Here is a 21,931-nt window from a genome sequence, read left to right as displayed (position 1 = left end):
CAGTGACCCTTGGGCAGCTTACAGTGCTACACCCTGGCAGAGTCTGGGATGCCGATAAAATTTACTCCTTAACTTTATTGGCATTAACCTTCATTTGGAGAGATCAGCTGGTACTGCTGCATGTGTGACATGGTTCCAATCATAGCCTATGTATTCATCTCAATTACATGAGACCGATAGTTGTTTCATGACTGAAGGAGGCCATAAAATAATCAAATGTATCTCATAGTGCCTCTAGTATATCTTGTTTTGTGGGTCATGCTTTATTTTGTAGTATGCTTGGTCCCCTTTCACATCCTTCAGATGCAGATGATGCAAAGGTCATCTGTTTCTATTACTGATGGTTAACAAGGGTGTTATGAAGCTAGCCTTTTCTTAGCTAATGTCAAGTACCCATTATTTATATTGTAAATCTTAAAGAATTCATTAACTAAATTAACTTTGATCTTACTTATAGATTAATGTGACATGTGAAATGAGATATTCCTCTAGTGGTTGCTTTGATTTTCTTTCAGAGGTCTCTTTGAAAAACACAAGCTTGTATTTTCATTTTTGCTTTGCTCAGAGATTATGAAAACTGAAGGGGAAATAACTCCCTTGGAGTGGAATTTTTTTCTCCGTGGACCTATTGGAGGTATAGAGAAGGTACTAGACATTTTGATTAATATTTCTCTTCTTCTCTTATTTCAACTTCATTTATTTTAGGAAATGCCTTCACAGAAATGAAATGACTTTCTAGAGATCCTAGAGATATATATATATGTTATCATTTTATTATATACATTAGGAATAAAAAAGTTTTAAATAATAGTACACTTGTATGGAGTAGTGATTTTCTGTGACCGTGGCTGTGTATCGATGATTAGCCTCTTTATGCAGAAGAGAAGTTACAAAGGGAAGATTTATAAATTTCAAGAGATGTAAAATGCTGAATGCCACAGAATTTTCTGTACATCTTAAAGAATGCAGCTTATTCAAATCAATTAGATTTGAGAGTTTAAATTTATATAACCATTGAGAATCAACACACTTTGTCACCACTGACAAGTTGACATATTTATGGATTATTTAGAATCTCACTGAAAGAGGAAGGTTAAACAATTATAGAACACACAACTTCTTTCAAAATAAAAACTTTTTTTCTTTTTTTTTGTAATTAAAAGCCATTACATTTTCTACAGCAAAATATCCCCAAACCAGAAAACACAACATGGCTTCCATCAAATGTTTGGAAAATGGCCTGCGAGATGAGTGACACATTTGAAGATTTCCGTTACATCCATTATGATTTGGATAAAACACCTGTATGGATAAGACTGGATGAAGGCCCTGAGGTAATAATAATGATAACAAAATGCATTACCCATATAAAAAAATATTAAAACAATCAGTCTCAATCAAACTGAAGGCTACATATCTTAATAATTAGGACATATCTTCAAAAAAGATCGTTTCATTCTTTGAAATCTGTCTCTTTAATCTATTTGTACATAATAATGAGAGACTTAACTCTGCAAAGGCATTGTTTTTCTGGCTGATTCAGGCAACCCATTTCAGGCATAGGAAATAAATAGCACTTTTTAGAATTTGTCCTAGCATTTGGAATGAGAAATATGCCTTAATCACTTGTCTTATATTAAATTGTTTTATTGTGATTCTAAATTATACAAAATATTTTACAGTTTGTGGCATAGTAACCATGGCACAAATGGGTTCCGTGAGCCCAGGCTCATTACCAATCTCTTTAAAAAAAAAATGTGTTTTAATGTTTTGAATTCTTACATTATTTTATTTCCCATTAATTCTGTGATTATAATTTTTAAATTGTCTGCAGTATATTGCCATTTGATAAAGAAACTGATGGGGCCTCCGTACAGGATGATTAAATTTAGTTTTGTCATTCTAGATTCATTGTTTTAATCCTGTGCCCAAGAGTCTCTTGCTACCCCTTCTGTTCACTCTGTAATGCTAGCCAAACACATTTTCTGTAATAGTATATAGCCTAGGCCTGGTGAGCCAATACACATAAAGCGATGAACAATCAAAATAAACCCTATATTTCTTATGGTCCTAAAGAATTCACATTAGTCTGAACACATTTGGATGAACCTATAATAAAAACCTGTGGTTGAAATCATTAATGTATACCGTGTACAGCTCTCTGTATTTTAGTTCCAGTGTTACTCAATTAGACTCAGATGGCGAGTCCAGTCACATTTATTGGGTTGGTCAGTTCTTGGCTTCATATCAGGATTTCCTGACTACAAACTCACTCACGAAGCTCTATTACTATCTTAAAAAGCTGAACACATGGACCAAATGAAGATCGTAAAATAAAGAGCAGATAGCTGCTATCTTTGCACCAAAAATGCAACAGCTTTTGTTGAACCTTATGATGATAATATTCATGAGGTCGAAATGCATTTTATTGATCAAGCCAGTTACCTGATGAAAAAACAACCACAAAAGTGCAAACATAAAAAAAAAACAAAAGCAGAAGATGCAGATTAAGGAGACGCCCACAAAAATTCAGACTTAACAAACAACCAGCAAGCTTGCAGACAAAAGAAACAAGCATGAAGATTAAGACAAGAAACAATTAGCAGAAAATGCAGACATAAGAAAAACACCTTGAAGATACAGACATAAGGAACAACAGGCAGAAAATGCAGACATAAACCTTTAAATTCAAGAGTGTAAATTTGAGCCTCCAACTAGGAACAATTAAGTGACTTGGCATCTTGCACACAAAAATTGTAGTGCTTGTGACAATAACAAAACAATAGTGCCTTGTGACAAAAATAAAGTTTTTTATTTCACTTTCTCTAGTGGGTATTCCCATTTTACATAGTGATTTATCAATCTATCTAAGCAATGGACATAAAGTTTATACAATAACTGTTGGAAATAAAGAAAATGAACAAGATAACAATTATTTTGGTGTATGGTTAGTTTAGTTCTTTCCTTGTAAATTCTAGGCACAATTTTAACCGGAGGGGGTATGGGGTGAATGTTATGAAAATGATTTAATGTATCAGTTGTCGTTGTTATGTTAACGTGTGCTTGTAACTCTCCATAAGAATGTGTTCAGCAAATATTAGAGATGTGCGTTGTGTAGTCATTCAGTGTATTTCGACTCTATTGTATTATTATGTTCCTAACAGGAGGCAAGAGAAAAAAAGTGTTTTTCTTTACAATAACTGTTACAGAATTTTAAAAAGGCTCATTTTATTAACAAGGATATATTTTATATTCAGCTTGACTTGGGCCTTTAGGTCTAGGTTTTACAATGTTATGAATGCAAGAAGCTTGTGAAAGTTTCTGTGTTTTAAAATTATATAGATTATAACTGAGAAAGCATGATTTTTTTTATATCAAAAACTTTAGGTTCGAGCCAATCCTCCTCCGGAGCGCTATCTCTACGCTGTCTTGGATCCCCCTGAATATAACGATGGTGATCTGCCTCTTCCAGATAGAGTTAATGGAAATTGGAATGATCGCCTGACAGCTTTTCAAAAATTAATGTTTGTTAAAGTTTTCCGTGAGGAAAGGGTGAGTTTTCAATTAAAAGTTTTGTTGTGTGCCCAAATGAAAGAGCATCACACTCACGTCTTACAAACCAGTACATAGACCTACTATTCTAACTGTGAAACTGGCAAATGGGATCAAAGGATCTTGCGCCATAGCCTTAAGTTTTCTTACCATGGTCATAGTTTAAATATTAGATCTATGTTCTGCGGCACAGGTTCTCTGTAAAATCACATCACATCTTAGATCCCTGGGTTAGGGCAGTCAAATGGATAATCTAGATCTATGGCCTGCTAACCAAACTCCTTCCCAGTTAAAGGCTCATTCTGGCTTTTTACAATATGATGAATTAAAAACAATGCTTACATTCACAATGTTCAAATGTTTAAAAGGAGTTGATATTCTCTGTAACATGAATTAACTTAATGTTGAGGTAGAAAGACTAATGGAATAGATCTAGATCTAGATTAATCTAAATTGATGCCAGGGTTATCCTTCAATGCTAATAGATATCTTGGGGCTATTGAGATTGTTGATCCATTGAAAATGATAGAAAAAAGTAGCAGTTAGGATCAAAATAATCTTCTAACTATAAAGCACTGTGTGTAAATTTTTTTCAACAAAGATATTTTTCTTGGGTTTTATGTGAATAAAAATTAATTATATCCTTTTTGGATTTATTGTTAACTTTTATATTATGTCAATTCTGTTTTTATCCTAGACAACATTTGCAGTGACAGAGTTTGTTTCTGAATGTTTAGGGAAACAATTTGTTGAAAGTCCTCCTGTCACATTGCCAGAACTCTATGAAAGTATGTCTAAGACTACTCCACTGGTCTTCGTTCTTTCTCCAGGATCAGATCCAATGACATCATTTCTACGTTTTGCTAAAGATATGGGAGTTCATGAAAAGTAAACACAGACATTTTTTCAATAAATATATTCATTAAATTAGTTTTCTACCATAAATACCATAATATCTTGTACCTGGTCTGAAATTTCCCCACTGAGGTCAATATTGTCTTCAAACCCAAGATGGACAAAGGCTTCCCATAAGGTCAAGTAGGAGTAAATCCTTCTTGAGTTTCCATCATAATATGCTTCAGAAATATGTTAATAAGAGCTGGAGAGATAATGCATCCTTACCTCACTCCAATGGATGTCCTAAAACTTTCTCCAACTTGGTTGTTCAGAAGTATTGAGCTGTTTGCCTTAGGGTATAGGGCTTTGATATTATTGATAATGTTTTTATTAGCTGAACGCCCTCATCATTTGCCACATACCATGATGCCAAAATCAGTCAAATGTTTTTTTTTAATCTGTGAAGTTGTGTACCAGTTTATTTAGCTGTTTAAGACATTTTCTCCTTTAACAGTCTAATCTTAAATATATGTTCAAGAATGCTTCTACCTTTGCAAAGGACCTCCTCAACTTTTGAGTCTGTTGAAATTATTTTTAGCATTATTTTGCTTGGATAACTATTAGACTTTATCGCTCTATAGTTTGTTTGTTTTTTTATTGTCTCAAGTTTTCTTTCTGGAGCAGTGGAATAAAAAAAAAATTTGGTTCTATTCTTGTGGCAATATTTTTTTTAATCCCATATTTTCTGGCAGATAGTCCTAAAAAATTTGTTATATTTGAGCCATTGTATTTTAAAAGTTCTGATGGTATGTTATCCCTCTGATGATACGATAAAATACCATCAGAAGGATAGAAGTGTTACTTATTTGAAACCTATCAATTTTTTATTTGTTTTATCTTTATACAGTTTAATTATATATTTAATAAATTCTTCTTTGTATAACTTTTAATTTGGAGCAAGCTGGCTGAGGGAAATTTCTGTGGCATTTTACCTCAGGAGAGACGATCTTTTCCCTTTGCAACATCTTGTGTGACTAAAGAGGCCAATCCTTGATACACAGCTGTGATCGCAGGTTGGGCATATGTGATCACCAGGCGCCGTTGCATTATCACCCTTCTTTCTGCTTCTGTAGTGTATGGCATCTGCAATCCGAGACCCTTCCTTTATGCTCTCTCTTCTTGTAGATCTATCCAGTGCTACTTTTTCCCAGCTGCTAGTGTCGATTTTGAAGAGCTTCATGTCGCGTTTGCATACATCCATATAACGTAAAAGTGGGCAACAAGCGGCTCTCCTGCCTTCTCTTAGATCACCATACAGAATATCTTGTGGAAGTCGATCTACTGGCATTCTATGAACGTGGCCAAGCCAGCCAAGGCATCTTCTGCTGATAACAGAGTGCATGTCCTGGCATCCTGATCTTCCTTATTGGTTATCCTATCTTGCCACCTTATTTTAAAGATCCGCCTTAGGCATCGGAGGTGGAAGACATTCAGCTTTTTTTCTGCCACGAGTAAGTTGACCAAGTTTCACTTCCGTATAGCAAGGTGCTCAACACACAGGTCCGGTAGACTAGGGCTTTAGTATTGTTAGTCAGCAATATGTTGTCCCACACTCTTTTCTGCACTGTGACATGGTGGCCATTGCTTTGGCTATCCTGTTGTTAATTTCTTTATCCAGTAGAGTATTGTTGGATATGATGGAGCCGAGATAGCAAAAGTGATCCACAATTTCTAGTGGTTGGCCATTAATGTTTACTTGAGGTGCAGTATTTGTGTTCTGGACTAGTATCTTAGTCTTGCTTTGACTAATGTTTAAGCCTAACTTCTAGCTAGCAGCAGATAGTTTGTCAACTAGGAATTGAAGCTGAATATCAGAATCAGCCACAATAGCTGCATCATCAACATACAGGAGTTCCCTGATAAGTAGCTTCCTATTCCTAACCTTGGTTTTTGCCCACAGCCTTGATACATTAAATAGTTTTCCAGAGGATCTTGTATGAAGAAACACACCTTCGTTGATGTCGTTGTATGCATGATGCAGTAGGCAGGAGAAGAATATGCCAAACAGAGTAGGTGCAAGCACACATTCCTGCTTGACACCACTGCTTACCTCAAAAGGTGTTGATTGGGCTCTATTGAATTAGACAGTACATTTTGTTTTCTCATGAAAGCACTCAATGAACTTCAGTAGTTTGGAAGAGCAACCTATTTTCCTTAGGAGTTTGAAAAGGCCACTTCTGCTGACCATATCAAAGGCTTTAGTAAGATCAACGAAAACGATGTAAACGGGTCTGTCTCTCTCTCTGAATTTCTCCTGAGGGAAATTTAATTATTATGTTATTATTAGAGCTAACGAAAGACATGACATTTGCTAAATTTTATTTATGTATGATTAGTTATTACTTAATTACATGGTGGTTGTTTTTATTAACTCCTCATCACATTTAGAAAGTAATTTGTAGGTTTGATTCCTTATTTTAACTATTCACTTATAGTGTGAAATCAATTTCACTTGGCCAAGGTCAAGGTCCAGTGGCGGATAAAATGATCAAGAATGCAACCAAATTTGGTGAATGGGTTTTTTTACAGGTAAGGAACAGAAGCTAGCATTTTGTTTTTCTTAGACTTATCTTATCTTATATAATACAGACGTTACTTCAAAAAAGAAGATGATTATGTCCTACGCGTCATGCATTTAGTTCCAATTGTCATTTTCAAAAAGTATATAGGTAATTGTTATATTATAATCTCTCCTAGCCATTGACTAAACAGAAATCAATGGGGTTTTTTTGTATAAAATTAGATTTTTTTTCCCCAGATTTATACAAATATTAATTAAAAATTTGATTGTATTATTTTTAAAAGACTTAACATTTTTTTGCTTTAAAAAGTTATTTAAACCAAAACATTTAGTCTAAATTTAACTAATTAAATTCTTTTTAGAATTGCCATTTAGCTGCTTCATGGATGAATGCCATGGAAGACATTATAAAAAATATCCAGGAGACCAGTTCACTTTTACACAGCAACTTTAGACTCTATCTGTCTTCAATGCCTGCCAAACATTTCCCTGTCAGTGTTCTTCAGAATAGTGTCAAAGTCACTAATGAGCCACCTAAGGGTATTAGAGCTAATCTAAGAAGGGCATTCATAGATATGTCAACTTCATTTTTTGAAGACCACCGTAAGACTTTTTTGTTTTTTGTTAGAAAAATTTTTAATAATTAACAATAAATTCCAACACTATGATAGTATTGAGAGATGATAATGTAGTCCTCTGTGTTAATAGTAACAATGTTATTTACACTATGTATTGTGTATGGATTATTATAGTGTTGGTTTAATCCTGTGCACTCCCAGGGGAGCATAGGGCCGCAGCCACACCTCTCCACTGAACTCGGTTCTGAGCAGCTTTCTTCATCTGCTGCCATGTCATTCCAGTACCCTCAGCTTCACTGATGACTGACCTCTTCCAGGTTTGCTTAGGTCTGCCCACTTTCCTCTTTCCTTGTGGGTTCCAGTCAAGTGCCTGCCTTGCAACATTGGTAGCTGGTTTTCACAGGATGTGTCCTATCCAGCTCCATTTTCGTTTTGTGATGTCTTGGGCTATGGGCTTTTGTCTAGTTCTCGCCCACAAATCGATAGTAGTTATCTTTTCTGGCCACATAATTCCTAATATGCGGCGTAGGCATCTGTTAACAAAGGTCTGGAGCTTTTCCATATGTTATATTTGTTATTATAGTGTAGGTTGATTGATTTTTTTATTTAAAAATGACAAAAAAAAGATATTTTAAAGATTAGTAATAATAATGACTGACTTAACTTGTGTTATTGTTTCTATATAAATTAAACATTTTTTTTATAACAGCTCTGGGAATGGACTGGAGGAAGATCATTTTCGGCATTTGTTTTTTTCATGCTGTTATTCTTGAGAGGAAAAAATTTGGACCATTAGGCTGGAATATTACAGTAAGAGTCATGTTAAGACTGTAGAACTGGAATATTACAGTAAGAGTGTAGAACCATAATATTACATGTTAAGACTAGAACTGGATCTATTAGTGTAAGGACCCCTTCAATTTTTTTTTTAGATATTATTAAAGCTATAACATAAGACATAAACTCAAGTGTTAAAATGACCCATTAATCTAAAAATGTTTTGAAAAGATAGGTCTTAATGTTCTTCTTGAATGTAGTAGTGAAGCAAGCTGTTTGTCTGAGATCAATGGGGAGGGAGTTCGAAACCTTTAGACAAGCACTGAAAAGGCCCACAAACTGTAACTTTTGAGTGAGAAACATGTCGTAACTAGAAGCATTGAGTCCATGGACTGCTGGGCTCTCTCTCTAACATATGGCGACCCCTTTTAGAATCCCCCACTCTTCGCAACCCCTCTAACACACACACACAGCAATAGAAGAATAGAAAAAAAACAATATATATTTTCGATGGTCTTAGGCGACCCCTGGCAAATTGTCAATCGACTCCCAAGGGGGTCGCGACCCACAGGTTGAGAACCCCTGCTCTAGCTGAATGATGGTGTTGTCCTGTATACCTACCTGCTAGCACGGGATTGCAGTAGTCAAGGCAGGAGAGTATGAATATCACAGCTAACTTTTTTTTGTTGACTGTTGTCAAATATGGTCAGATCTGGTCTAATCTGCCCAGCTGCAGATAGAGATCTTTGCAGAGCTGACTTATGTGTGGGTCAGAAGAGAAGAGTTGAGGCAGAGAAAACTCATATTAGCTTAATTTAAAGAACTAAGCCACGAGCTAGCACCAGTGCTCAAAATACTTTTTCAGGCAACACTTAATCAGGGTAGGGTACCTAAGATTGCAAACTAAGTGGATAAAAGAAACCTGGCAGTTCATGATGAATAGGGAATCTATACTCTCTACATTTGTCATGCAGTTTTCTTAATTGCTTTTGTCCTCTCTTTATTCATAGTAATATATATATATAATCCTTCTGTCACGAAAATGAATACTGAAATACTGTATTGCCATTAACACCTCCAGCAAAGAAAACCTTACAATCTGAACAATGAAAAGGAATAGAAAAGCAATCTCAGCCACAAGTGTCATGAAGTTATTTAAAAAAATAAAAAGTTATTTATGTTAAAAAATAGCTGGAAAAAAACCCAGTGAGGCCCTAAAGAAAAAGCTTAAGAATTTTGGGGTAGGGAATAAGGTTTTCTTTTTTTTTTCTGTGTTTCTATTGCTGTTATTAGAACTTAATGTTTGCTATTATTATTATTATTGTTTTTAATGTTTGCTATTATTAGAACTTAATGTTTGTTTTTTTTCCATAAGAATCAACTTTGTTTATTAAGGCTTGTCCCATTAAATTAATTATGACATGAAGCTGATATAAAATAATAAATTGACAAGAGTTGGCCTTAATTAATGCTAATTAGGCATCTGACTGTGTTAAGATATTAAATTTCATTTTCCAGAAAATTCATCTACCTGGTATATTGAAAATAAATTTTTTGACCTTTCCTTATAACAATTATGAAAGACTATACCAGTATAGAGTCAGAAGTAATTGAAGCTGGATGATTACTTATATAATATTGTTATTAAATCTTATTTGGATAAAAGATTCCTGGCAGACATTAATCAACTGGCAAAGGAAGTTATGTATTAGAAAAATGTATTCCCTGTGCTTTGTAGAAAAAAAAAAGAGAGATAAAGAGATAATCAATGTTTGAAAGTAATGAGAGGCTGTATTATGGGAGTAGCTACTGTGATATATGGTAGACTAGATTTGTTCAATTTAAAATAGAAAATGCAATTAGGGAAGAAAAAATGTGTTTTTGTTCAGTGCAGACCATCCTGGCAATGCAAGCTCTAAAATGAATTGGTGGCTCATGAATATTAAAAAAACAAAACAATGCTCAACACACACACAAATATAATAAACACACATACAAAGTATAAATATTTCTTTTATTTTTTTAAAAAGAAAATGTTCAGCATCAAAACATGCAGCAATATGGACCTGTTAATTAAACAACCAATAAATCATAATGAACCTAACACAGTTAACAATATTGATATTGTTGTGTCTCTCTCCTTTGTTTCTTGATTGAAATCAAAACAGCTACCACCAATTGGGAGAATGTGGCAACTCAGATTCCAAATAGGGTGATACTTTATTGAGTCTAATGTATTACATGCCAAATAGTATACTATTGGCAACACAAAATTTCTAATTGAATAACTGTTGTACTGTACTGATCTTGTACTGGACTCCACTGTGCTAGACTGTCTTGACTCTGCAACTCTCTCTATCTCTCTTTATATAGGGTTTCTGAATGTCACTAGTCCTCTCTGGATGATCATTTTTTCACTTTCCTAAAGTAATTCATTTCAAAATATTATCTTTTTAGAAAAAAAATTATGTATGTATACAGTTTTTCTTATAAATAAGTCATATTTTTATTTGTATTTTAGTACGCTTTTAGTGATAGTGACAGAGAGTGTGCATTGCTCAACATGGAAATGTTTTGTAAAGATGGTTACATCCCTTGGGAGACACTGATCTATATAACAGGAGAGGTAGAGTATTGTGTGCATTGTCATTTGCGCAGCATGAGATATAAATATTTTAGTTTCTTTCTAAAACACTAAGCCAAAAATATTTATCTCTTGACTTTTCATGACTTTGTTATAAACGTGTAATTAAAAAGAAAAATTTTAAAGGAAATTATTGTAATAGTTTGAGACAACTTAATAATTTTGGAATTGACCAGACATGGATGCCCACTTCATGTGGAGCGAAAATGACAAAACAGTGCACATTATATCAAAAATGGTTATAGACTTTCTATATGGATTTTGCTAAGCAGCTAGACATGCAATATCAAGCTTTGAGACCAAGCTGGATTAAAGGAGTAACAGAAGTGGGCACATCTTTCTAATGATGCCTTTACTAAATTGAGTCAAGAGAGAAAAGTATCATTTTGTCATTAGACCACAGATGGCTCACATTTAATTATTATCGCATTTTTTAAAATGCTATTGCGCATTTTAACATTTTAAAATAAAATACCACCACAATTTTCAAACTACATACATCCATAAAAGACTTCATACATTAATCTATATTCGTTAATTTCCAAATTTTAGGTTAACATTTATGAATGATTATTTTTTTTGTACAGTATAATACACAATTAGTTGAATGATTAAAAACTTCTTTTATCACCACAGATTACCTATGGTGGTCGAGTCACAGATGCCCAAGATCAAAGATGTCTAAGGACAATTTTAAAGTTTTTTTTCAGACCTGAAACCTTAAAACCAAAATATAAATACTCGGAATCAGGTAATTGTAATGTATATTCAATATAAGGTACATTATAAGGGAAGTCCTATTCATTTATTTGCGGCAGATGTTGATGTTTATTAGCAGGTTTCAAGCTAGAACTTCTTTATGGAGACAGCTTGCCGCCCAATGCACCGAACGGCGCAGGAGGACCTAAGTCTAAGCTAGAACTAAACTAAATTGAGGATCTGTTTCCTTTTTTCATCATCTGTGACTTTCTGTGATCCAACCTCAAAAGTTGCATTTTAGTCTTTATGCAAGTATTACTTCAGTCAGTACACACACACACATACACACATTGTCCTTAACACAGATCAACATATTTTGATGTAAAATACAAATATTCCAAATTGATTTCTCTCATCTGTAAGTTCGTATAGTGTTCTACTAATAATTTGTAAAAAGGGTTTAACTAGGTTAAGGTGCTGGTATAGTCAATAGTTTATGGCACATCAACATTATTTAGATCTCTATTGATTGTAGAGAAGCTGCAGGGTTTAGAAGCGTTGACAACTGATCAAAAAGTTTGTATTGCTATTAATATGCATGTCATAGAGAGGGGTGTAACATGCACTTTAAAATAGTTGCATGGAGTGATCAAAGCAAAATTCCTTTTCAAAATAGGCAAACAAAAAACATACATAAATTATAACCAGTTACAGAATTGAAGTATGAGCCTAATCAAAATTGATATAACAAATTAGAATAAATCCATTGTAATCTGACTTCAGAATCCTATGCAACCTGAGCAAAGATTTAACATAGTGAAAGTAGATTTGATTAAGACTGTTTTAGTCTGTCAGGGTGAGGAACTTTTTAGCTCGTGATACATTGTTTATTTTACTATTCCTCTTATCAGCTGGCAAAAGGGTAAAAAAAAAAAAAAAACTTGGATGGACACAGATCTTGAAAACTGCTCTAACAATTTTCTTAGAAATTTACAGTTTAAGTATAACTAGCTAATTGGCCGCACTTGAAAACTCTGGTTTGACCATTATAATTTTTCAAAATATAAATTTCTTACAATTAAATTTGGTCTGGAGGTCCAGATAATCTATATATAATAATCTATATATATAATAATAATCTATATATTGAATACACATACATCAGCAAGTATTCCTGAATGTATTCATCAACAAGTTCAATAAATACATGAACTTTTTCAAGAATATTTTACATCTTTGAAACTTTGATTACTTGTATTAATATCTAGATCCAGTATTCTAGTCTAGGCTACCCTTTTTTTTAATATTGCCATGTCTGCATCTGTATCACCAAACAAGAATTTTATATATTCTGACTAGATTTATACATGCCCTTAACCTTGATTTATTTCAGGTATGGGGGAGAGGGAATTGTTCTTTTGTTTAAAATGTAGTATTCATTAGTAATTAATAGCAAAGTAATTGCTTACAAAAAGTCATCAGCCTCATAAGAAATAATGTCTTTGAAAAAAAAAAGTTATGTTGTTTTGTATTAAATACAATGGGCCATGGAAGGTAATTTTTTAAATTTAATCTATTTTTGAAGGTATTTACTATCCACCTCTTGTCAAGACATTGGCTACTGTCAAGGCTTACATTGAATCTCTACCACTTATAGATGAGCCAGAAATCTTTGGGCTCCATGAGAATGCAAACATAGCCTTTCAGTTGAATGAAACCAATGCTTTACTTGGTAAGTCTGTGTTTGTTTTGGTAATGGTTGTATAGAAACAAAAACAGTCGCAATTGACTGCTATGTACACTTACACTGGTTTTGTTTTGAAATACTTTAGTTAAGAATATGATTCATTGTCATATAATAAATTGGCATATAATCTTTTTTTACACTGCTTTATTATGGCTTACAACATTGTAGCCATCAGTGAGTCTTATGCTCTATGGAGAGACTCCTTTGCCACTTTTCTCCCTAAAAAGATACAGGGTCATTTAGAACTTACTTTTTGTTGATCTCAGGAGAACCACATTTGATTATGTTCAAGAAGAACATTCAAACCAGTTCGAAACTCTTGCTTTATATATCTGTTTTGCTCACCTATTACCTTGAGCCTACTATTTTGTTAGCAGCACTAATAAATCAATTGATTCTTCTTATTCAAATAAATCAACAAAAAAAGGGTGAGATGTTTGGAATTTAAGACAAAAATTTTTGTTCATGCAGAACTAAAGGAGTAAAACAAATTTTTATCTAGCTACAATACTTGATGTTCAACCGAGAATCGTAGCAGCTGATGGTGGGATGTCTAATGATGATATTACTTATGAACTTGCTGAGGCTGTCCTGGATCGATTGATTGACAAACTGGATATTGAAAGAGCGAATCCCAATATGTTTACAGTACGTACTAATATTATTAGTTCCAAGTAAAAATGGTAGTTTTTAATTCTATGTACTTACTTTACTTACAGTCCATCACCCCTATTGAAGTATGGGCCACCAACAATGGATTTCCATATTCCTTTATCCTAGGCCATCCTTTTAATTCTTAGTAAGCCTTTCTGTTTCTAATATTGTTAGTGATCCTATCATTCCATAGTTCCTAGTATTACATGATAGTCTTTTAGTTCTTGTGATGCTTTAGTGTCTAGCTTTATATAGTAGTGTCTTAGTTTTTATCATGCAATACCTAACATAATAGATTGCTCTCTTGGCATGCAATAATACCTAACAGTAGATTGCTCTCTTAGCATGCAATAATACCTAACAGTAGATTGCTCTCTTAGCATGCAATAATACCTAACATAATAGAATGCTCTCTTAGCATGCAATAATACCTAACAAAATAGAATGCTCTCTTGGCATGCAATAATACCTAACATAATAGAATGCTCTCTTGACTTGCAATAATACCTAACATAATAGATTGCTCTCTTAGCATGCAATAATACCTAACAAAATAGAATGCTCTCTTGGCATGCAATAATACCTAACATAATAGAATGCTCTCTTGACTTGCAATAATACCTAACATAATAGATTGCTCTCTTAGCATGCAATAATACCTAACATAATAGAATGCTCTCTTGGCATGCAATAATACCTAACATAATAGAATGCTCTCTTGGCATGCAATAATACCTAACATAATAGATTGCTCTCTTAGCATGCAATAATACCTAACAAAATAGAATGCTCTCTTGGCATGCAATAATACCTAACATAATAGAATGCTCTCTTGACTTGCAATAATACCTAACATAATAGATTGCTCTCTTAGCATGCAATAATACCTAACATAATAGAATGCTCTCTTAGCATGCAATAATACCTAACATAATAGAATGCTGAATGTGAAAACTACTACATTATTAAAAGCTTCTTATTTAAAGAAAAACAACACAATAGTGCATACAATATTTTTTAAAATATCAAAAACCATGTTGTTGTTTTTTCAATAATATTAGATACGCTTAGTAGTAATTGACAAATTGATTGCGAAATATTGTTTCTTTATCCACTAGCCTGACGCCAAAGGTCGCATAAACTCTTTAACCATAGTATTGATGCAAGAAACTGAAAGATTCAATAAACTGCTTATAATAATCAAGGTACATGTTAATAAGATTTAAATATAGAATAATTAATGAGTATGTTTTATATTATTGTATACAAAGACCTTACTGTTATTATAAAAGGTTTAATATAAACGAAATCTGAAGTCTAGATTTATTTAATAGTTCACGAGGCGAATTACATGAAGATTGCTTATGATATGATATTGACACAGAAATGATATTGACACAGAATAAGTTCCCCTTTCAGACTTTGCAATCTTTATGGCAGATGATGTCAAGGTCATCTATTTTGCTGGCCAAGGTTAACGAGCAGGGTATCATGTGGCCAGCACAATGACCTACCGCCTTTTCTTTCCCCAACTAAAGTCAGAATTTGGAGGATTAGAATTAAAATTTGAATTAAATTAAAATTAGAATTTTGTGGACTCAGGGGCGTCCTAAAAATCACTAATCCAAGCACTTAACCACTCAGCCACAGCGCCCTCAATATCTCATGTAGTGAAATGAAAAATTCTTAACTGTCCGTTTCTTGTAAAAGCAAGTTGGTAGCTCCATTCAATTTTTTAGGCTTTCAATGCATTCAACAACTTGAAAAAATTACTCTGGAATCCTCGATACACTATAATGAATCTCCACCCTGGGACGAAAGCCCTCTTCCTACTATAAGGGACCATATTGAAAACATAAAAAGAAAATCTGACTACAGACCAACAGAGCTCAAGGAAATAGTGAACTGTTTTCTACAAACCAATTATCCTAGCAATCAGTGGATCAGAGTTTACAGGGACGGCTCATCCCATAAAGCCACCACAAATGGAGGAGCTGGAATACTCATCGAATGGAAAGATGGAGGAAAACTAGAAAAATCCATTGCAACTGGAGAGTTCTCTGACAGTCACAGAGCAGAAAGGGAAGCACTAGCACTAGCTGCTTCCATGCTAGCAAATCATCCAAGTGCCCCACACAGTCAGATTGTCTTTCTAACTGATGCGAAAACAACCCTCCAAAGCTTGCAAAACTCTGATTCCTCTTGTATTAAAAACCTCAGAACAGCACTTACAAAGCTCAACAACAACAGCAAAAAAACTGTTATTCAATGGATACCAGAATAGAAAATACCCAGCAATAACTGTTGGAATTCTTGTGATAATGGTGAAATGATAGTAAGTCAGCGCTTCATTTTAAGAGATAATTTGGTCAAGTTTTTTTAAATTTATTTTTACTCCTCTAGACATCATTAGAACAACTGAAAAAAGCAATCAAAGGTTTCGTAGTGATGAGTGAGGAATTGGAGAATGTATACAATGCTTTTTTAAATAACCATGTAAGTAATTTATTGTTTACATTTAGAATGAAGGTAGATCTATCTGTTAAATTTTAGTTTTATTTTTCCCGAAAAACTTCACACATTTCATTGGAAGCTTTAACTTAAAGTCAGCTTCTCTTACACAAATTTAGTTCAAAAAGAAGATAATAATGTCCAACCTGAATTCATCCTGTTACCCAGTGGCTCATGTGAAACAGAGCATTAAAATTCTTTTAACTCATTGTTTTTCTTTTCCTTGCTGATTCAAGCAACCCTTTTCATTTCTCAAATTGTTCTTGGAAAGAAAGATTATTTATATTAATTTGTTCTAGCATATGGAATAAGAAATGTGTCTTTAGCCTTGTGTCTCTGAGTATTTATTATATTAGGTAATGTTATTGTACTTGCAAGCTACAATTTAGTGTTTTAGGTATTACTACTACTTTGTTTTCTAGTGTTTTGTCTTGGAATTCCTCTAAATGTTTAGTGATATCCTAAGGTGCTAATTTAGTTTAATGTAAGTATCCATTTGTGATATGCCTCATAGCTCTATATGACATCTTTTAGATTCTTTATCTATCACATGTTGAAGGATCCCCCAAATTAAGATGCAATTTTGCATATTGGTTTAAGGTGAAATAGAATTTTGTTGTGATATTACTGTCTGATTTGCAAACATTTATGATAAACTATAGTCTTTTGTTTGATTTCTTTATTATGTCAATATGGGAATTCCAAGATACTGGTAGCTTTTCATTTATTTAGGTATTTTGAGTTTCTAGTCCTCACTCTTCATTCAATGTATCATAAGATTAAACATTCATCAAGTCAAGTTGTAGTGGTGTTTCTTGTTTGACATAATTGAGTAACTGTGTCAGGGGGCCAGGACAGATAAGGCAAGGCTTTAAAATACAGCCTGACACATGTATGGATCAACTTTCCATTCATTATGTTTTTTCTAACAAAATCATTGTTGTGTAAATTATATGACTTACTCAATTTCAATAGATTTTTAATTTGGTCAGGGATATTTCTTTCTGTTTGTAAAGCACAAGTTTCTTGCTTTATAGCAAGCTTCTTGAATTATAGTCCAATTCCTTTTGTGGATCAGGGGGAGACAATGGGTTGCCTTCAGGCACTCAGCAAACACAAGTCTGGTCAAGTTTGGAATAAAACTCAGCCCCCCCCCCCCCCTCCCCTCCTCTCAATGGGTTGCCACAGAATTCTTGTTACTCAGCCACACATCTCACATATTATAACAAAAAAGAAAAATAGAACTTCAATGAAAATAAATTATTAGAACTTCAATGAAAATAAATTATGGAATATCTTAAATCCACTGTGCTTACTAATGGTTTAAACTAATCCAGAGTTTTCCAAATCACTAATGTGTTTTATGTAACAATAATAATCAAATAGTTTTAACGATATGTTTAGAAGCACTTTAGTATATTTGATACACATTTTGATACTCATTTTCAGGTCCCAGAATTATGGGCCAGAAACGCTTATCCTTCGTTAAAGTCTTTAGCATCTTGGGTTAAAGACCTGATAATGAGGTGTTGTTTTATTGACAATTGGATCAATAATGGACCTCCTAAGTCTTTTTGGTTGTCTGGCTTCTTCTTTCCACAAGGTTTGTAATTTTGTTGGGAAGTTGTAGATCTAAATGTCAGATACTTACACTATCTTTTTACAAAGTTTTATGTGTCCTATAAACGTCATGAAAATGTGTTTGAAAATAAATTACTGTCTTTTTGGAGTATTATTTTTAAGTTGTAACATAATATGATTGGGTATGACTTTATTGCCTTATATTAAAGGATGAGTTTTGATCTTCCCATTTATGATCACATTGATTTAAGGCAACTGCAGGTGATTGCTGTTAAAACTAAAGTGTCAAAACCATGTCAGGAACAAGTGAAATATAAAAAGTACTTTTAAAAAACTAATAGCATTATTTATTTTGAATCAATAATCTAATTAATTTTTAACAGAGCTAGACTAATAATAATAAACTTGTGTAATTGGAAATACTTTAATTAGTTGTTTTTGTTTATTGCCACTTTAATGCTAATAGCTTGCTCAGTGCACTATGGTCCAATAAGTTTCTGTTGGGGAAGGGGTTGAATCTGGGATAAAGTTTTGGTGCTGCCCTTTCAAAACCAATTTTTTTTTTTTTAAACTAAGAAAGTTGCTTGATTCTGTATTTGAAATGGAGGTCTCAAGTATCTAGGATGGAAGGCTAATGTACTAGTCACTGAGCTGTTCAAGTACTGATAAAAAAATAGAAGGTTTTACAGTCTTAAAAAAAATGTGTCACCTTATTCTCTACACAAGGCTTATCTCACTTTGCTTAGTACATTTAGGACTAATAATGAGAAGGCATGTATTTGAGTCTCAAGGGGGAGTGCAGCATTTCACTCGGCTAGGCTGTCCTAGCTGTGACCTACATATTTTGCCACACCCAATGCAGACATAATTGTTGTAGACATTGCTGTGATCCTACATATTTTGCCACACCCAATGCAGACATAATTGTTGTAGACATTGCTGTGATCCGTTTAGGTTCTCTTTCAGTAGTCTATGTCTGTCCTCTGTAGATTTCCTTTAGATCTCAAATTATGTATCCTTCTGCCTTTGTAACAGACCTACTGCTGTCTTGTTCACAATAAGCCTGCTGTCTGGTAATTAACTGCCTGGTCGTGCGGTTTGCGCGCTGGACTGTCGTTCGGATTTATCGATGGTCGAGGGTTCAAATCCTGCCCGCTCCCATCCCCCGTCGTCCTGCGGGAGGTTTGGACTAGGAAGTAAACTATCTTCAACTCTGAAGGAACATCCGAAACATGTAAAACAAACATTTTAACTATTTGCTTAATTTTGTGATTGATTCATGTGTTGTCATCAACAATCAATAATTGTGCTCATTTTCAATTTGGTTTAAGAATGGGAAGTGGAAGAAAAAATGTGTAAAAGATTCCACTTGTACTTAGTTGGCAAGCAGTAAAAAAAAAAACTAAAACTTATTGAAGACTATATCTTCTATTTATTTACAGGTTTCTTGACTGGAACTCTTCAAAATTTTGCTAGAAAGTACAACCAGCCTATTGATCATCTCTCATTCAAGTTCATTCTCCTGCCATATTCTAGAGAAGAAGCACTAGTTATGGAGCAGTTGCGTACAGTTAAAAAGGGCGAAACAATACCTATGGATCAAAATGTAAACTCTTAGTTAAAATCAAATTATTTCTCTAATAAATCAATATTTATTTTTAAAACAATGGTTAAATCAGTTTACGAAATCAAAATATAGAACTTCAAAATTAAAAACACTAACAAATGATCAGACTTAATATGGAAATATAGGAATTTAAAAAAAAATTAGAGAAATTTAATTAAACTTGTGGTTTTCTCCTTCTCGTCCTCTGTCAGATTTTAATTTTATCATAACATAATGAGGAACCTAAATGCTTCCCAGGGGGTGTGGTGGTCAAATGGTTAAGGGCTTGGCATCCGAACCTGAGGGCCAGAGTTCGAATGTCAGTGAAGGCTGGGATCTTGAATTTCAGGATTTTTAGGGCGCCCCTGGGTACACCCAACTCTGGGGAAAGTAAAGGCCGTTGGTTGTTGTGCTGGCCACATAACACCCTGCTCGTTAACCGTTGGCTTAGAAACAGATGACCTTAACATCGTCTGCCCGTGTAGAAAACATGGTCGGAAAGGGGGAAACTTTTACTTTACTTAAATGCTTCCCAAACATGTTTAATTTAAAAAAAAAACAACAGCATATCTAGTAAACTTATATTTCAATCCTATCTACTTTCAGTTGGATGTTCCTGATGATGGAGTGCTTGTACATGGACTCTATATGGATGGTTTTGCCTGGGACTGGGATCACATGACTGTTGGTGACCAATTGAAAGGCCAGATGCAGGCAAAGTAAGAGCTCATAAAAAAGGCCACATTGGCATTAATGTTTGCAACACGATCTTATTAATATTGTATACAACTTTCATTCAGCTACATATCATCTAGCAAAATGAACCAATACTTAAATATTCTTAAGTACAACATGGGGCAAACTAATAGCCTGTAAAGCCACAAACTTGACATGTATTGCAGTGTGTGTCTTGTAATGGATATAACAAACAAAATGTATTTTAATTAATATCTACTTTTTCATTGTATTCAATATTTAACTGTAACTCTTTCCTCCTTTCTACTGTCTGAATAGAAGCCATCTGTCTTCTACTGACTGAATAGAAGTCATCTGTCTTCTACTGACTGAATAGAAGTCATCTGTCTTCTACTGACTGAATAGAAGCCATCTGTCTTCTACTGACTGAATACAAGCCATCTAACTTCTACTGACTGAATAGAAGCCATCTAACTTCTACCGACTGAATACAAGCCATCTGTCTTCTACTGACTGAATAGAAGTCAACTTACTTCTACTGACTGAATAGGAGCCATCTGTCTTTTACTGACTGAATAGAAGCCATCTAACTTCTACTGACTGAATAGAAGCCATCTAACTTCTACTGACTGAATAGAAGCCATCTGTTTTCTACTGACTGAATAGAAGTCAACTTACTTCTACTGACTGAATAGAAGCCATCTAGCTTTTACTGACTGAATAGAAGCCATCTGTTTTCTACTGACTGAATAGAAGCCATCTAGCTTTTACTGACTGAATAGAAGCCATCTGTTTTCTACTGACTGAATAGAAGTCAACTTACTTCTACTGACTGAATAGAAGTCAACTTACTTCTACTGACTGAATAGAAGCCATCTAGCTTTTACTGACTGAATAGAAGCCATCTGTTTTCTACTGACTGAATAGAAGCCATCTTACTTCTACTGACTGAATAGAAGCCATCTAACTTCTACTGACTGAATAAAGCCATCTAACTTTTACTGACTGAATAGAAGTCATCTGTCTTCTACTGACTAAATAGAAGCCATCTAACTTCTACTGACTGAATAGAAGCCATCTAACTTCTACTGACTGAATAGAAGCCATCTAACTTTTACTGACTGAATAGAAGTCATCTGTCTTCTACTGACTGAATAGAAGTCATCTGTCTTCTACTGACTGATTAGAAGTCGTCTGTCTTCTACTGACTGAATAGAATTTGTGTCTTCTACTGACTGAAGTGAAGTCATCTCTCAGTGCTCGATGAAGTTCAAAAAGCAAGTTTGAATACATGTTTTAACTATAAAAAAAATGACTGACAAAATGGAAGATCCTAAATGGAAGATCCAAAATAATGCAAACAAATATTGTTAGACTTAGAGAAAGTGATGACAGAAATGAAACCAAGAGTGTCCTAGTCTCATCACAATTTATGTGAACATGACTCTTATACACACTACAAAAAATT

The 21,931-nt window shown here is 33.9% G+C and overlaps 1 protein-coding gene across 20 annotated transcripts in view; it reads left to right on the top strand.

Annotated features, from left to right (window-relative positions):
* LOC106070553 (dynein axonemal heavy chain 6-like) overlaps positions 1-21,931 on the top strand; it is a 136,922-nt gene that overhangs the window by 112,097 nt on the left and 2,894 nt on the right. For 9 of the 20 annotated variants that reach the window (XM_056022901.1, XM_056022908.1, XM_056022906.1 and 6 more), the window contains 16 exons: positions 516-645; positions 1,182-1,334; positions 3,388-3,552; positions 4,250-4,440; positions 6,885-6,978; positions 7,333-7,573; positions 8,258-8,358; positions 10,847-10,951; positions 11,606-11,720; positions 13,254-13,400; positions 13,918-14,063; positions 15,188-15,274; positions 16,473-16,565; positions 18,030-18,183; positions 19,604-19,767; positions 20,374-20,486. In XM_056022901.1, coding sequence (XP_055878876.1) covers positions 516-645; positions 1,182-1,334; positions 3,388-3,552; positions 4,250-4,440; positions 6,885-6,978; positions 7,333-7,573; positions 8,258-8,358; positions 10,847-10,951; positions 11,606-11,720; positions 13,254-13,400; positions 13,918-14,063; positions 15,188-15,274; positions 16,473-16,565; positions 18,030-18,183; positions 19,604-19,767; positions 20,374-20,486 — 2,199 coding nt within the window. Of the gene's footprint in view, positions 1-515; positions 646-1,181; positions 1,335-3,387; positions 3,553-4,249; positions 4,441-6,884; positions 6,979-7,332; positions 7,574-8,257; positions 8,359-10,846; positions 10,952-11,605; positions 11,721-13,253; positions 13,401-13,886; positions 14,064-15,187; positions 15,275-16,472; positions 16,566-18,029; positions 18,184-19,603; positions 19,768-20,373; positions 20,487-21,931 lie in introns of those variants that run through there. The other 11 variants (XR_008776877.1, XR_008776876.1, XR_008776875.1 and 8 more) reach the window with 10 other exon arrangements.

The sequence above is a fragment of the Biomphalaria glabrata genome, chromosome 3, assembly GCF_947242115.1.
Source record: "Biomphalaria glabrata chromosome 3, xgBioGlab47.1, whole genome shotgun sequence".
Classification (NCBI taxonomy): domain Eukaryota; kingdom Metazoa; phylum Mollusca; class Gastropoda; family Planorbidae; genus Biomphalaria; species Biomphalaria glabrata.
Note: the sequence above shows the minus strand (reverse complement) of the source record. Positions and strands in the feature narration are given on the sequence as shown.